At 44.4% G+C, this 16,256-nt stretch overlaps 1 protein-coding gene across 2 annotated transcripts in view; it reads left to right on the forward strand.

The window, feature by feature from the left end:
* The window catches only part of LOC138515803 (broad substrate specificity ATP-binding cassette transporter ABCG2-like), a 570,220-nt gene that overhangs the window by 312,369 nt on the left and 241,595 nt on the right, over window positions 1–16,256 (forward strand). For both annotated transcript variants that reach the window (XM_069630538.1, XM_069630539.1), the window contains exons 7-8: window positions 11,801–11,952; window positions 13,111–13,218. In XM_069630538.1, coding sequence (XP_069486639.1) covers window positions 11,801–11,952; window positions 13,111–13,218 — 260 coding nt within the window. The remainder of the gene's footprint in view (window positions 1–11,800; window positions 11,953–13,110; window positions 13,219–16,256) is intronic.

Consider the following 16,256-nt stretch of genomic DNA (forward strand, 5'->3'; position numbering starts at 1 on the left):
ATATGCCCAAATGCTGCTCTTTTACTCAACCCAGACACACTTAAAAAAGCAAACCATGTTCTTGTGATAATATCACCATTCTCACCAAAAGACAAAAATAAATCTATTCTATTCCTACAGCAAGCAACTTGGGGAGAACCAAGCCTATTCAATGCACTCGGGTGCTAGCATATTCAACATGGATGTTGCATGAAACTCAAAGGGCCGTGGGGCGCTTCCCTAGCACCCCACGCCATGAAAATTAGACTGAAATATCAAGTTTCAAATGCGCTCAACCAAAATGTATCTGGTGTGGTTCAGTACATACATCCTAATGTAAGTAGTTGTGAGCCATGTTTATTGCTAATTAGTGCATACTAAGAAGATATTTTCAACAAAATAACATTGGCCCAACATTTCTAACAAACTGTGAGCTGACACGTGTTTCAAGCAATACGTTTGTTCTCCCAGATCTGCAAAATTTGCAAATGGCCAACAAATAAAACCTTCACATACAGGTTTTTCAGTGTTGTTAGTAGTAATTGTGATGAATATATAATTCATGAAAAACAATGTCCTGACAGTTATGCTTCTACTGTCAGGGAGAATGTCACACACCACAATGATTGATAAAACTAAAAACCTACAACCGACCCGATCCTCCCCCAAAACTACGGCCCATCTCCAACACCTGCTTCATGGCCAAACTCATGGATCACACAGCATACTAGCAACTTGGCTGTTTCACTAAAGCCAACAACCTCCTGGATCCTGCCCAATCTGGCTTCAGACCGCTCCAAGGAACGGAGTCCCCCCTAGTGGCCATCTGGGATGACATAAAAAGAACAGCAGATGCAGAAGGCTGTGCTGTACTCATCCTCCTTGATCTCTCGCCCGCCTTCAATACCATCGACCACACCATCCTCCTATACACGCTACAGTAATAGGGAATCAAAGACACTGCCCTCTGTTGGATCTCCTCTTTCATCACTAATCGCTCACAAATCATGCTCCTCTACCCGTTCACCTCCACCTCACGACCAGTAACGAAAGGGGTCCCACAAGGTGCATCCCTATCTCCCCTCCCACACCTATCTAAACCTACTCCCGGCACTCATCCGCTCCCTCAATCTCACCTGCTACAACTACTCAGACTTCACCCACTGGACACAGATGTATCCTTCTCCCAACACACCAACTCTGTATCCAGAACCTGTTTCTTCCATCTGCGCATCCTCAGACGTATCTTCCCATATCTCACCTACCCTCGCCACTTCTCTGCTATCATCTCCATTATCCTCTCCCGCTTAGACTACGCAACTGCCTCTACTTAGGCGCACCAGCGTTTCAGCTAAAGAAACTGCAAAGAATCCAAAACGGTGCTGTCTGCCTGCTCAATAATTTATCTCCCAGAAAACACATCAGCCCTACACTTAGTCCTCCATTGGTTTGCTATTGGTCGATGCACTACCTTTAAAGCCATGTGCATCACTCGCCGAGCCATCCATAACACCGGCCCAGAATTACTCCTAGACAATGGGCCTCATTACTAGGCTGGCGGTAGCCGTGCCTGTAGTACAGGCATGGCTGCCGCCGGTATACATTTTTTTCTGGCACCCGTGAATGGGCAATTACCGGGTCATGCCGAGTTTGGTGGACCCGGTAATTGCCCATTCGCGGATCCCGTTAATAAGGGACTCCCCACCCCATTCGGCCCCATAGGGCTCAATGGAATGGGGAGGGTGGTACCGGTATTACCATCAAGTTATGCTTGCGGGTGCTGGTATGGCCACCTGGTCAGACCAGGTGGCTGCAAGGGCACCCTCAAGCAGAACTCGTAGTATGGTGGTATGGTAACAACGGTGCCGGTAACGATACCGGCGCTGTTGTTGCCTTAGCGCCATACTCGTAATGAGGCCCAATGTCACTCGCTACCACCCCTCAAGGATGCTCCGCTCTGGCACAGAATCTCTCCTAGCTGTCCCACATAACAACTCCACCAGACTGGGCAGATCCTGCTTCTCTGTCTGAGCACTGATCATCTGGAACTCACTACCCCTGCACATCCACAATATTGACAATCACTTGGCATTCAGAAAGGCCCTCAAAACCTGACATTTCCCTTCATCCTCTTGAAACCCTCTCGCACTCTAAACTGTCGATGGGCGCAGAGAAACTCGGACCCAAACCCGTCAGCGTTCACAGCGGCACACCATGACAACCTCTCATACTCCTCCCACAACCCCTGACTGACAGACGATCGTACATCACCCCCATCTCTCCGGGCCCCTCTCCCACCGCTCAGACTTTCCAGTGAGACCATGACTAGCAAGACCACCCAATCGCATTGGACCAAGAAAAAGATTACATCGGAGCCAAACTCATCCAAGCGTATGGTATGTATTCCTTGCACCACTTCTGTGGACCCATCTCAAAGGCATGGCCACCCATCCATGCACCCTAGATTGCAGCTATGGCTGTGCTATTCTGGTCTTGCAGTTCATATAGCCGGCAACACTGAAACCCCTGATAACCTGTACCTCAACACCTCTGCCATTAGTATACAGCGACAACCTACTAAATAATTTCTGTCTAGCTGGGCACACATCCAATCTCCGACACTAGCCACTGTATCCTAAACCAGCAACAGCACCCACCCATGTGCCTGACCTACGGGCTGCTTATTGGAGCCTAGCCAGCCCATCGAAGTCCTAACCTGGCACGATGCACACATGCATCTTTAATTTACCTCTTGGAGCCTCCCACAAGAGGAGGTTACAACCACAAAGCGTGTTGAGAGCATACAAATCTGGAAACAGCACCATATAAATGACGAATGCAATACAATGCAATATTATGACTATTCTAATTCTCCGAAATGTCTTTTGACAGCAAATTGAGACCTTTTTCATTTGGAGAAGATTAACATTTCTGCAACAGAATTTAATGAACTAAACCTAATCTGGTCAGTACAATCATTTAATCAACTGAGTATGCAACTCAAGAATTTATAACGTTTAGATCACGGGTAATCTCTGACGGGACACATCACTTGTGCACCTTAACTTTTGCATCGCCATGCCTACGCTTTCATAAATGCATGAATCTTGGTACACTTAATTCATTGTAATACAGTAACTTAATAACAGGAGCATTCACAACGGATATATTGCATTAGGGTGGCCTGCCTTTGAGCGCACTCGGGCACTGGGCATAACGGGGTGCTTGATCGCATGGCACACATATACATCACTGTTAAGCATGCAACCTAAAAGTTGGTTATCAATTAATTTGAAATTTAATATCTCTCAAGATACTCAATAATTGTTTCTTTGTTTTCTGTTTTTGTGCCCATGCTCATATTTTATCATTGCTTTTGTGACTTTTGTTTTTTGTAACTTGCAATATTTTTTGTTTTATCATTCATTGTGGTGTGTAACTTTCTCTCTGACAGTAGTGACATAAATGTCAGGACATTGTTTTCGATGAATTATTTATTCATCACAAGTACTACTAACAATACTGAAAAACATGCATGTTCAGGTTTTATTTGTTGACCATTTGCACATTTTTCAGAACCTTGAAGAAACGATGTATTTCTCAAAGCACGTGTCTGCTCACGGTTAATTGTTAGAAATTATGTTGGGTCTACATTCTTTTGTTGAAAATATCTTCTTAGTATGCACTAATAAGCCATAAACATTACTTGCAACTACTGACATTCGGATTTATTTTCTTTGCTCACCACATCACGTCAGATAAATTTAGGTTGAGCACATTTGAACTTTGAAATTTAAGTCTCTGATACTATTCCTAGTCCACCACTATCTCTAATCTTCCCAATAGCCACTATGTCAGCATCTTCACATCCACTCTGACGGAAAACATCCCTTCACCCCCTCCTGATAGTATTTTAAGCATGTTAGAGAATTCTTGATAAAACAACCTGCAATTGTGTAAAGAAAAATAGAAACTTTTCTTTTCTGAAAAGACTCAGTTTCCTTATGCACCATGGGAGACAAATACATTATTTTGGTGCTGGGTGCACACTTCTCTCTAACACATTTTTAAAACTACTGCACCATTTTGTTGTGCTGCTTATGAAACACATTTGAAGCAAATCAATGCAGCAGGTTGGGCTGTGCGCCTGTTCAATGAATGCTCATTTTCAATATGTAAAATCAATGCTAATGTCAAACGAGTCAAAGGTTATTGGCAAACAAATGGGTCTTGGGTTTCGCCTTCACTTGAGGCAGCTTACATTGCAATATAACATATTCACAGGCAGGAAGTTCAGTACTATACCAGTGGCTCACATTCTACCCTTCTTAATCTGTTGACAATATGTAGGACCATGCAATCAACTCCAAGCTTTCTTCAGATTACAATTGAAGGAATGATTTCATAACAAATGAGACTGCAGCCAGGAAAGCAATGAAATATCAACTGGAACACGAAGGAAACTTTTAGCTGGACCCTGAAAACTAGATGCAACTCAAAACTGGACTGAAGTTTAAAAACTTAGAGCAACATCCACCATTTTGGACAAGTACATTAAACAGACCTATAACTTGAGGATGGCTATGAAGTCTTGGAACTGAAACAAGAGTATTGCAATCAAACCAGCAGAAAAAGGAGGAGTCTGATTAAATGACTACTTCTCTACAAAACTGCAGGGATGAGTAATGTATACAACTCCTACTCAGTCTCACACGTCTACTAAACCAACGGTGATCACAATCAAAAAGGTAACACAGCCGCAGAACGGCGGGTACATCTCTTTCGCCTCTTCTGGTAGCATGAGCCATGTGCAGCTAGACTTTTTATTAGTGCTGTAAATCTAGCACAGAAGCATCCAAACAACAATAGTATTGTGTTACCAAAACAAAATAAAAAAGAAATGTTCAACAAATGTTCTATAAATTTAGGATTCTTTACTCAAACTTAAAATACAAACACACTACTACAAACACTAAGAATCCACCACTGCAAAGGAAGACACAGAATATGCATTCTTTTGGATGAAAGAGACACTCTGGTTCTGAAGATATGAGTAGTTGGGCCAGTTTTTACAGAAGGGGTTTGCAATCTTTGGCTCTCCAGATGTTTTGGACTACAATTTCCAGCATCCCTATTCAACATAGTCAATAGTGTGGGATCATGGGAGTTCAAGCCCAAAACATGTTCTACAATAATGTTCACATTCAAATAGTAAATCTTAAAGGGTAGAGTGGGGTCTTAAATGCCCTTTAAACCAGGCCAGAGCATTGAACCACTATCAGTACTTTTATACCCTTCTTGGGTGGCTTAACTGTGTCAATTAAGGCTTCTTGGCACTTTCCAAAGGGTTGAGTCGGCATTGAGATGGTCACTTTGTGTGCTTCCAATAGATTGAGTCGGCCACAAAATGACAGAGTTGGCTGACAAAAAGGCAGGCAAGGGTTGAATCATTTCAAAGAAGTTATGCGGTTCAGCAGTGGCAATCAGCTCAAAAATAGATGGAGTGCAGTCAGGCAATGGTCAAGTTAGCGGCGGATGACTCCAAGTGGTTCGAAAAAGCATTGAGTGTCAAATGCAGCTCTGGGGGCCTGCAGTGCCTTGAAAAACAACTTGAAAGAGGTCAAGATGGCTCAGAAGTGGGTACCGGGTTGGAAACCGAGCCCAGAGCTGTTCCTTGGCTACCTGGTTGCTGGGGATCCCGCCCAGGATCTCCAAGGATAGGGTAAGCCCTTGTTCTGCCCTTCCCAGCCTGGAATGTTGCCAAATAGCACTTGCATGGATCTGCCACCTCCAGTTCACCAGGAGCCTGGTTACCAGTGTTCATGCAGGAGCAGTCCTTGTCCAACAGTAGTTTCCGCCCTGGCCACCTAATGGTCCTCAGACTGGCACGGGTAAGACTTTGCTCCCCCCTTGGATTGTTTTCCTCACCTCTTTGGCAGTGGAGTTTGGGCAGACAGATACACAAATAAGGTTCCACGTGAAATCTTCTGATGTCCAAAAATGATTCACTAAAGGGGGCGTCTCACCCACTTATAAAGTCGATCCCTTGTAGCGGATTGGTCCTTCCAGCCTTCTTTAAGGGTCCCATCCTACTTTCGTGGTCCTTGCCTGGTGGTTTCAGTACCGGAGTGCTTTGTCTGCAAAGGTAGTGTGAGTGACTTAAAAGATTCCAAAATGGTAGCGCCCTTCTCTGGACTGTAACTCCTCTCCTGGCTACTCTATCTCTTCCCGCTCCACCCTCTCTCCTGTGTGCCCTGCATCAAAGTGTCTCCAGTGTTTACCACACTGGCGTAACCGCCCTATTGTCATGGGAGGGCTAATCTTTGAAGTACTGGTTCCTTACATATCCCCTCGGGTATTTCCTGTCCTTCGGGGACGGTGACAAGCCTCTCCTAAAGTGATCCAAAGGAACGTCTAGAGCTGAACCTATATGGTTTGTTTTGGGTGAAACTCGGTCCAAGACAGCTGATACACAAAGACCATGCCAGCGTAATGGGTCACCCCAATCCTGTTTGACAATAAAATGACATCAACATTTATAGCCAGCATAATTATATATCACCAGAAGCCACTGTATCAAACCAGACATGCTATATCAATTGTTTTATCAAACTGCACCAGGTCCTTGTGATACACACTTCAATAAAATTCAGATCAGATTCAGATGCAACGCTTAAGGACAGCCCCTGGCTGTCGGAAAGTTGGGTTTCCAGAAGGCTGTTTCCTGGAGTGCACGTGTTACTCTGTAATGGTCATGTTGCAAAACAACAAGGCAGCTTGGGGTGTCAGACGACATGCCCAGCAGAGAAAAATGATTGCACTATACTTTTCAGCACCTTCGCATTATGAAAGTGCGGTCCGATGAGCAGATCTCACTTTCAGAGCTAGAATTAACAGCATTATTTTATATGAACATTTTAAAAAGTGCATGCCATTGTCACATGCAGATGTTGTTTTAATGAATAATAGTGACATTGTGCCGGAATCACAGGCAACCTTTAGACGCAAGATACTACAGAAGGCTTTAGTAAGCCCCAAAAAAGCAATTTATTCGAGATCTGAAGAATATAATTAAGACACTTAGGAATGACAGCGAGGAATGTATTCAGGGCCTGTTCTAGATAACCGAGCCCATGGTACATTCTCATGCTCTGCAAGGTACACTAATAACACCACTCTGAGTGCCCTGTCAGCATTGGATTCAGCACACTAACTGAGAGACCCCACGCTGAATCTGGGACACCCCTGAGCTACTGAGCAAACTGAATACAATAAGCCCTCTCTCAAGCGTCACATAAATAGACCATGGATGTGAAGTCGTGCTACTCTAGCACTCAGCACATCAATGGCACAGAGGTGTGTGTGAGCACTCGTAGCAATTGTAACCTGCTTGCTTTCGCTACAGCCAAGTGCACATTATTTATCATAAACCACAACTATTTTACATTTGGAGTTCCAACTTTACTGCTTAGGGGCCTCAAGCAGAGCTGGTTTCTAAACTACTGGAAAGGGTTCAGAATCACTTATGTTATTAATAGAAATCAATTTTGAATCCAGTAATTAATTTCATAACCTTGTCATCCTTGCAATTCAAAGCAAACAGTTGACTCCTATACACGAATTGTAACATTTGCTGATTCAGAGCATACGTTTTATTCTTGTACTCAGGATATGGTTGCCAACACGTTTCGCTTGTACAGTGAGCTTCTTTAAGGAAAATTTCTGATGCGAGGATGGGAAGAAAAGAGGAATTTATTCTTCAGAACAATTCAACAAGGTCTGAAAATGATAATGAACTTCATGCATGTCAAGGTACACAGCTCCAAGACGTAGGAGTGGCACGAACCAACCACCCCCACTGCGGTCTTGGCACCTGCAAGTCTATACTTAAACAGGCCTCCTCAACCCCAGCAGGAAAGTAGGGTTAGGGAATGCTGGTTGGATAGGTACGGGGGTTGAGTGTAACCAGGATTAGGAAGAGGTAGTGCATGGGTTGAGGAACATATGGTAGGCTTAGAATCCATGCATGACATAAGTTTGCAGCAGACTCATGCACCCACATGCATAGATTCCCCACAATGTTATAACATGCACAAAACACTAGTCTGCACCAGCAAAGGCACTTAGCTCTGATTGTGAGTGCTGGCTGCTGGAGTGTCCCTTGTTGTCTCCTGGGTGCTCTCAGGTCCGGGAAGCAGGAGCAGTTCCAATGCAGAAAAGAGAGCTTACACAGGTTATGCCGCGCATGGCTCACACGTGTTTTATGCAGTTAAACTTGATCAAAGGCCTGGGGGGCGTGCATGCAATGTGGGAGCCGCATGTGGCTTATAGCATGCATGCGTAGCACTCTGGGGGATGCATGTGGCTACAAACAACGCGGCTTCATGGCCGCATGTGGCTCTGATTATGCAGCTTTCTGCGTGCTGGCCGCACGTGGCTAATTTGCATGCAGTGTGATGTTCTGGGTGTCTGATGGCCAGTACGCTGTCCAGGCTGTAAAAGGTTGCCTACTGCAGTTCTGCTGATGCACGGTTCATGCAGGGAGAGTTTTTAGCATGCGTTTCCTGCGCGCTGCACTTAGCTTTCTGGGAGACAGGGGGGACTTCTCTGATCAGGCTGGGCCCCTGTGCGTGTTCCCAGTTGCTCCTCTCCCCCTCTGGGCCCTGCGGTACTTATCTGTAGTGAGCGAGGGGACAGAATGAAGATTCCTTGAGGTGTGGCCCCTCGCGGAAATCCCAGTGACCGGAGCTCTTCAGGATGCGACTTGTCGGGTCGAAATCTCGAGCACAAGTCCCGTGCTCTATTCAACGTGTATGCGCGCGAATGTGCCACTCCCAACGTGGCCTGTAAATTGTAGTTCCCGGCCCTAGGGCTGCTCGGTAATGTAGTCCGGAGTGCTTTTCTCCTACAATGAGGGCAGAGAAGCCTTCTATAAGGCTTGAATGTTTTCCAATGTTTTTGCTTTAAATGTTTATTTAGTTTGAACTTTTAAATAAGTTCCTTGAGGTCCCCCCCACACTCATAACACATGCACTCATGCTCGTAGCCCTGACAGTGCATTTATTTTATTGGGCATTCTTACATTGGTTGGAATGCCTGAGTTCTCTCTAGTTGTTGATGAACTTGGCCTGTCAGTCTGTGCAAATGTCCTCACAGCCTGTAATATCATCTGAAACATATCCATTATTAGGTCAGCAGGAATTGAGTGGCCAATACACCCCCTTATACCACTAACCCTTGCAGCAAATAGATCTCCTCAGTGCTGATTGAGGCCACCGGGCATCGAGTATGAACTGCTAGATGTCCTTTTGGGGCCATCCCTAGCAGCGGGTTTCAGTCCAGAAATGTTTACAACAAACCTATCCCAACCAGATAGGAGCAGCTTGGGTACAGCCTTGACCAAAACTATATTTGTTATAGAAATACATTTGATACTGACGTTTATGTCCAATTGATGGATTTGTCCAGGGCTACTCTTATGTTGCTGCAGTACATAAATCTATTCAAGGCACAACTAGATTGCGATTTCCTTGCCACCTGTGACTGCAGACCATTAAGATATCCGTGCCACATTGATACTATACTCCTGAAACGGAGCACTGGGAAACAGGACCGTACAAGGTTTTGCAGAAGGTTTAGGGAATTCCACCCAACAGTCATCCTCAAACTCATATTCTCCTGAAACTGTACATTTCCTCAAAACCACAATAACCGTGAAAGACGGCCAGCTATAGATCACAGTGAATTGCAACCCAACAGACCGGGCAGCTATTTGAAGAGGGACACGCAAAGCATGTTATTTTTAGTTCCGCGCTAATGCAACAGAATTTGCTCAGACACAAGGCACTGGGACAAAAACATACAAGCTGTCAGCGTAGACTTTGGAAATCATAGATGCAACCTCAGGACTGTGTACATATAGTTCCAGAAGGCAATAATCACCTGCGGCACCTCGTGCAATACAGAGCAAAAGGAGCCCAAAATCGTGCGCCACTGCTTGTCGCACACAATCCAGAGTTCTACGCCTTTGGCAAGATTGCTCAGGGCCTACAATCCTATGCAACAAGATGAAAGCCTGCAAGAAGTTTTCCTCAAAATGCCCATCCTTACTTTCCAACAAACAGCCATTCTCAGAGAAATTTTGATAAGAAGCAATCTACATCTATAAAGCAAATCAGAATTTTGATGATCTTAAGATCAATGTGTGCAAGGGCAATTTCGGGGCAGAAAAAGCAAGGAAGACGTATGAATACAAATGCATACATTTTTCAATACATTATCAGGTGGTTTCTTGAGTCAATGGGGTTCAGTATAAGTTCCCCGGTATCCTGCCGGTAATTCTGGCGGGATACTCGGGAACTACTGTACCGTCTCCGCCGCCAGATATCCCAGTATTACCGGGATGTTACATGCAGCAGAGAAGCAGTAACTCGCCATTCCACGGAGTCCCACAGGACTCCAAGGGCTGGGATTCCCCGAATCACCGGCACCGTTTGTAACGGTGCTGGTGATTCAGGCATTTATCTGCCGGTAGGGGCCTGATCTACCGGCAGGTCAGGCCTGCCAGTAGTACCGGCATACTTGTGGTTGGTTGGCACAGTAAAGTGCTGGTACACGGAGATACCAGCACTTTATTACTGGACAGGTCAACCCATAATGAGCCTGAATATCCCAACTAACAGTCTTGCTCTTTCCACCGTTTTAGATGCAGGGGCCACAACAACCAAGCCGCACACTTTCTATTAATTTCACCAGAGCCTGGCTGGCCTCTCCGAAGTAATGGTTCATTGCCAGACTCACTCCAAACCAGCCTTACCAGCCCTTTAAAAAGCCCAACCTACATGCTTCCAAAAGCCAAGAGTGCCCCAACCCATGTCAGTTTCTGCACTTTCTTCATTGAATGTGGAGAAACACAATCTTGATGTAGTATCTGACCCCAGCCATGCCACACCAGCCTTCATGAGAAAAGGGCCTAAAAAATAACACTGATTGTGGCCCCTCCTTACCAGCATTCTAGAGGCACAAGTCAAATGGATGGCTCTGGCCCAACCTGACTAGCTTCTTAGAGGCAATGACTGGAAATACAACCAACTACCTGGTTAATTTTTCTTTGTAAATATTCCATTGTAAGGCACTCGCATCTGGGAATGCCATGGCTATTGTTTGCCACTATGTATGTGTTCCCACTTGAACACCATGTCTTAAATACAATACAATACAAATAGCCGTGATCTCAATTAGAACACCCTACATTCCCATCATGTCGCCACAGCACACTTGATAATTGTTATGTAAAATACTTTAGATCTAGTTGTAAGGAAGGCCAAAGAGCTATGACTGTCACCTTCCATTTTCAAGAGCAAAACAGAGTACACATAATTTTAATACTGGCAGTAGTACGATTTTGGAAAACAATAATAAATATATAATGTTTTTAAATTGCTGTTGTATGATTCTAAAGAAATGGGTAAGACATATGCAATGGTTAGTTTGACTTGTTTTTAAAAAACGTTTATGAAATATTAGAAATTAATGATATTGCATAGAGGTGAAATTGTATTAGTGTTCATTATGTATACAGCTAAAGGTTTGATTTTATCCAATAAAGCAACTTAAATAAAAAATACATAGAAGGCCTGGGATCAATGATCACTCCCTTTAAGTTACCCAGTAAGACGAGGTAGGTAGACAGAGCCACGGTCACTCAGTTAACCTGAGCTTACACCTTGATCCGAAATTGTACAATTAGAATATATGCAAAATTGTAGTGGTAGTAGCATGTACCAGTTGTTAAGTCATTTTTTTCTTGGTTTCCTTTTAGGATGTCTCGCCAAGGAAAGACCATCATCTTCTCGATTCACCAGCCCCGGTACACCATCTTCAAGCTGTTTGATAGCCTGACATTGCTGGCAAGTGGAAAACTGATGTACCATGGACAATCAGAAAAAGCATTGCAATACTTCCAATCCATAGGTATGTTTACTTTGACACCTAAAGTTGAGATTGTTACAAGCAAATGTATGCGTCTAATGGAATATCCTATTTCTTTCCACGAGGTGTAATTCCAGACAAAGCATTGATTTTGGTCTAATTGTTTCAATAAGAGAACAGCCACAGCCATTGTCTCCATTTAGGGCAATAATTTGCAACCAAAGATATATGTAATATATGTAGGCCGACATGCTTTAAGGACATTTATATAGGTAAAATGAATTTCAAGGATCACTATTTACATCGTTTCTACTATGCTTACAGCTCAAAAAGGGGCAAATAAAAAACAGTATCATGAGGAAACTTGGTGAAGCATAAGGAGAGCTAGATAGACGTGTGGAAGACTTAACAGATAGTAAGTTTAAACTCCTGGTCAAATGTATTCTGCCGCTACAAGTGAGGGAACAAAATATTGTAAATGTGGCATCACTTGTGAATAGTGGAGTGTTTCTAGATACATGTTCAAACAGCACAAGACCACCTTCCTATATTAAAGCCTATGCCCATAGCTCTACAGTGAGTAGATATACAGCCATTAAATTTAACTCTGTGAACACTATGGAAATCATCGGGGATTGGAAAGGAATACACTGACATGGACGCTATTGCTGGGTCTGTGGGGAGATGGTTACTGAAACTATCAAGCACCTAGTGATTGGAATGCTGGAGCCTTTGCAAATTAAGATGGCGTTTCTTGCTGAAATATAGCAATAGTATTGGGAATTGCCATATACAGGAATTGTGAGAAGTTTTTACAGGGTGATAGTCTTAATTGAATGTATTGTATGGTAAATTATTGTGAATGTGTTTTTAAGATTTTAAATGAGATTGAGGATTAATAATGTTGTACCTTGAAGTGTATAAAATGGTTGTACGAATATCTTTATATACTTTGGGACTGTGGTCATTGCTTAAAATTTGGCTGTATGTAGAAGGTCTTTTATAAGACTGTGTAAACAATACAAATAAGATGCATTTCATGAAAGGATGCTCGCCCGCTTGGATGCATAAGCTACGGCAGAACGAGAAAAGGCACAGTTATTCCACCACAATTTCTGACACCAGTTACCTGAACACATTAGGTTTTGTTGCAGATTACATCATTCATTTTGCAGATTACTCTCTTGCTTGTTTTTTCAGGATATGTCTGTGAGCCATACAACAATCCTGCTGACTTCTTTCTGGATATCATCAATGGAGACTCCACTGCTGTGGCACTTAATAATAATTTGGAGGACATTAATTTAGGTGTGTAAACTTTTGCTGTTTCTGCCTGAATTCACATCAAAAACATGGTTCTGGCACTTGCAATATCCAAAGAATGAATGACAATGAGTGGGACGCTGACTGTTCTCTGAACCAGTCGGAGGAGACGTTTAACGATTTGCTTTGTGTTTCTTGCAAAATGCCTGTGTACCTATTGGGCCTAACTGATCGATTTGCCCTGGAAGAAATCAGGAGATGCTCATGGGCATTTCAGATTGGTGCCTACTTCCTTGCATCCAATTCATAAAGCCTACAACTGATGAAAATCGTTAGATGGTCTAGAGGGGTGCCCAGAGCATTGCCAGAGGTTAGGGTTAATTCCAAACCTTCCAGCCATCACCTCTTTTGTTTTGCGTAAGTCACCCCGAGTGGGACTGGTATGACCAGACGTGGGTCCCGTGCCTGCTACTCCTCACTGATGGGAGCCATTTTACTCCTCACTGATGGGGCCCAAGCTACTCCTCACTGATGGGGCCCAAGCTACTCCTCACTGATGAGACCCAAGCTACTCCTTACTGATGAGAGCCAAGCTACTCCTCACTGGTGAGGCCCAACCAGGCCGATACTTGTTTGGGGATGCTTGTGATCTTGTGCAGAAGTGATGGGACCAAGCAGTTGGAACTGCACTGCCCCTTTTGGGGTGGGACCAAGCCTAATTTGCATATGGTCTTTCCCCTTTTGTAATGGATTGGCAGGCAAATAACGATGATCTGGAGGCTTACCCACGGCAATGCCAGAGGTTCAGATTAATTGAAATCCTTCCAGCAATCGCCTGTTTTGTTTTTCTGTAGCCTCATGAGCACCAGAGTGGTTCTGCCCTCAAGACTTCAAGAATAGAACAGCTTGTGCCTCAATCCAGTCCATCGTCCACAGTTTGACTTTTACTCCAACTGGATTTGCTAGTAGCTCATCTTCAGTCATGCCAGGTTTTTTCGAGAATACTACAGCAAGAATATTTCCATTAATTCAAGATCACTTCTTTCTGTTTTAGAATTGTGTCCCTGATCGTTTAAAACACAAAATGCCCCTCTTTGGATAAACATTTGCGATACAATGAAAGGGATTTCCACACCACCATTGCATACATGGAGAGGAAACACAGATAATTCGTCGTTAGTTGGATTGGGACTCCATTAGGCAATGCAAGCACTCTCCTCCATATCCAGGATAGCCCAGATAGTGGATGGCAGTGCAAATGAAGCTTCTGCGTCATAGGTTAGTTTGACCATAGCCATCAACTTACAAATGTTTAGGACTGGCCCTAGTGAGTAGCTAGCATACCTTCTCAATAGAGCACGTCCCTTAGTGGCCAGATTTGTAGTCTTTGCTCTTAAAATGTTTCCTCTCGGGCCAGCATTTGAACTAGTGTTCAGACACATACCCAAGTATGTAAAGTTTTCAACCTTTTGTAGAATCTCGTCATTCAGAGGCCATTGACAATGTAGTGTATGCTTGGTTAAGGGGGAATGAAGGACCGGACTCTTGATTTGGCCATGTTTACCCTCAGGCCATTCAACTCAACATACACCTTAAGGCATTGAGGTGGCGCTGCAGGCCTATTGGTGTCTGGTCCAATTGAACAAGGTCATCTGCGTAGAGCAACCAGCTCAATGCCCTGCCGTCTAGTCGAGGTGGAAAAGACCCCCCCCCCTTCCCAACATAACTACCAGGCCCAAGACAAACAGATTAAATAAGGCTGGGGCTAAGGCCTTCACCAGTTTTAATTGGTTTGGCTGTACGCCCAGTCATGTCCAATTTAACTCAGTGAGGTAGACTAATATAGGGCTTTTATTGCACTGAATAAGTGGCATAGGCAATCCCATTCCTCATGTTTAGCCCATAGGATTTTTCTGTCTATGCTATTGAACGCCTGGGCCAGGTCAATTCATTTATCTATTTATTGTGCATTTGTAAGGTGCTTATACAGCAATGAAATTGTGTTTCAAAGTGCCCACAGGGGAATGGGGAGGGAACATGGGAATGAAAAACAGCTACAACAATGAAAGATCGAGGCATACCTACTAGGCCTTGTGAGCATTCAGAACGTCCAAGTGCAGAGAGAGAGAGTGAGAAAGAGAGAGAGAAGGGAGATGGGGTTGGTGAATAAGTGTATGGTATGCCAGGAGGGAAGTGCCAGGTGGGAAGTGCTAGGGAGTGAGCAGCTGTAAGGGCCTAGGTGAGTGGTCTGCTTATAGGTAAAATAAGTGCAGGTGCTGGGACCCGGCAGAGGCTGAAGGTGATTGGGTAAGTCAGACCAGGGCCAAGGGAGACAAATGAGGCCCCTGGTCACCAATCTCAGCAACTGTGGAGTATTAGCAAAGGAGAGATGAAGGGAAGGAGGAAGTGAAAAGGAAAGTCTTGAGGAGCTTACTGAATTTGAGGAGAAACGGCTCAAGACAGAGGAAGGGGGAGGCTGTTTCATAGGAGGGAGCCTGCTGCGGAAAGAGATCAGCCACCGGCACACTGTAGAGTGAAGCGCTCAAAACACAGGGAGTTGGTGCCAGAGGAATGTGGAGAGCTGGAGGGAGCGTATTTAGTGAGAGAAAATTGAAGATGTTATGGGCCCCGACAGCCTTCTGGATGATGCAGAGGGATTTGAACTTGATCATTGCAGCAACCGCAAGCCAGTAGAGAGTTTTAGGGCTGGAAAGATGCAGTCCCTGTGCTTGAGGCCAAGGATAAGTCTTGCAGCTCTATTCTGGATCTGCTGGAGGGGTCATAGAGACGAAGCGGGTAGATTAAGGAAAAAGTATTGCAGTATTCTAGCCAAGAGAGAACCAGAGCACTAGAGACATTGAGCTTTTGGGGGAAAGTGAGGAAAGGAAGAATTCCTTTGAGGAGGTAGAGTTGAAAGTGGGACTTCTTGGCAAGGTCCTGAATATGAGGGAGGAGGGTAAGAGAGGAGTCGAAGATGACTCCCACGTTTCTGGCTTCAGATGAAGGGGGAGCACCCTTTGAAGATGGCCAGAGGGAGGGGCCGAAAGAGGGAGCAGGAGTCCCAATATGAGGAATCTCAGTCA

Source organism: Ambystoma mexicanum, chromosome 6q (assembly GCF_040938575.1).
Source record: "Ambystoma mexicanum isolate Mex_15411 chromosome 6q, UKY_AmexF1_1, whole genome shotgun sequence".
Taxonomy (NCBI): Eukaryota; Metazoa; Chordata; class Amphibia; order Caudata; family Ambystomatidae; genus Ambystoma; species Ambystoma mexicanum.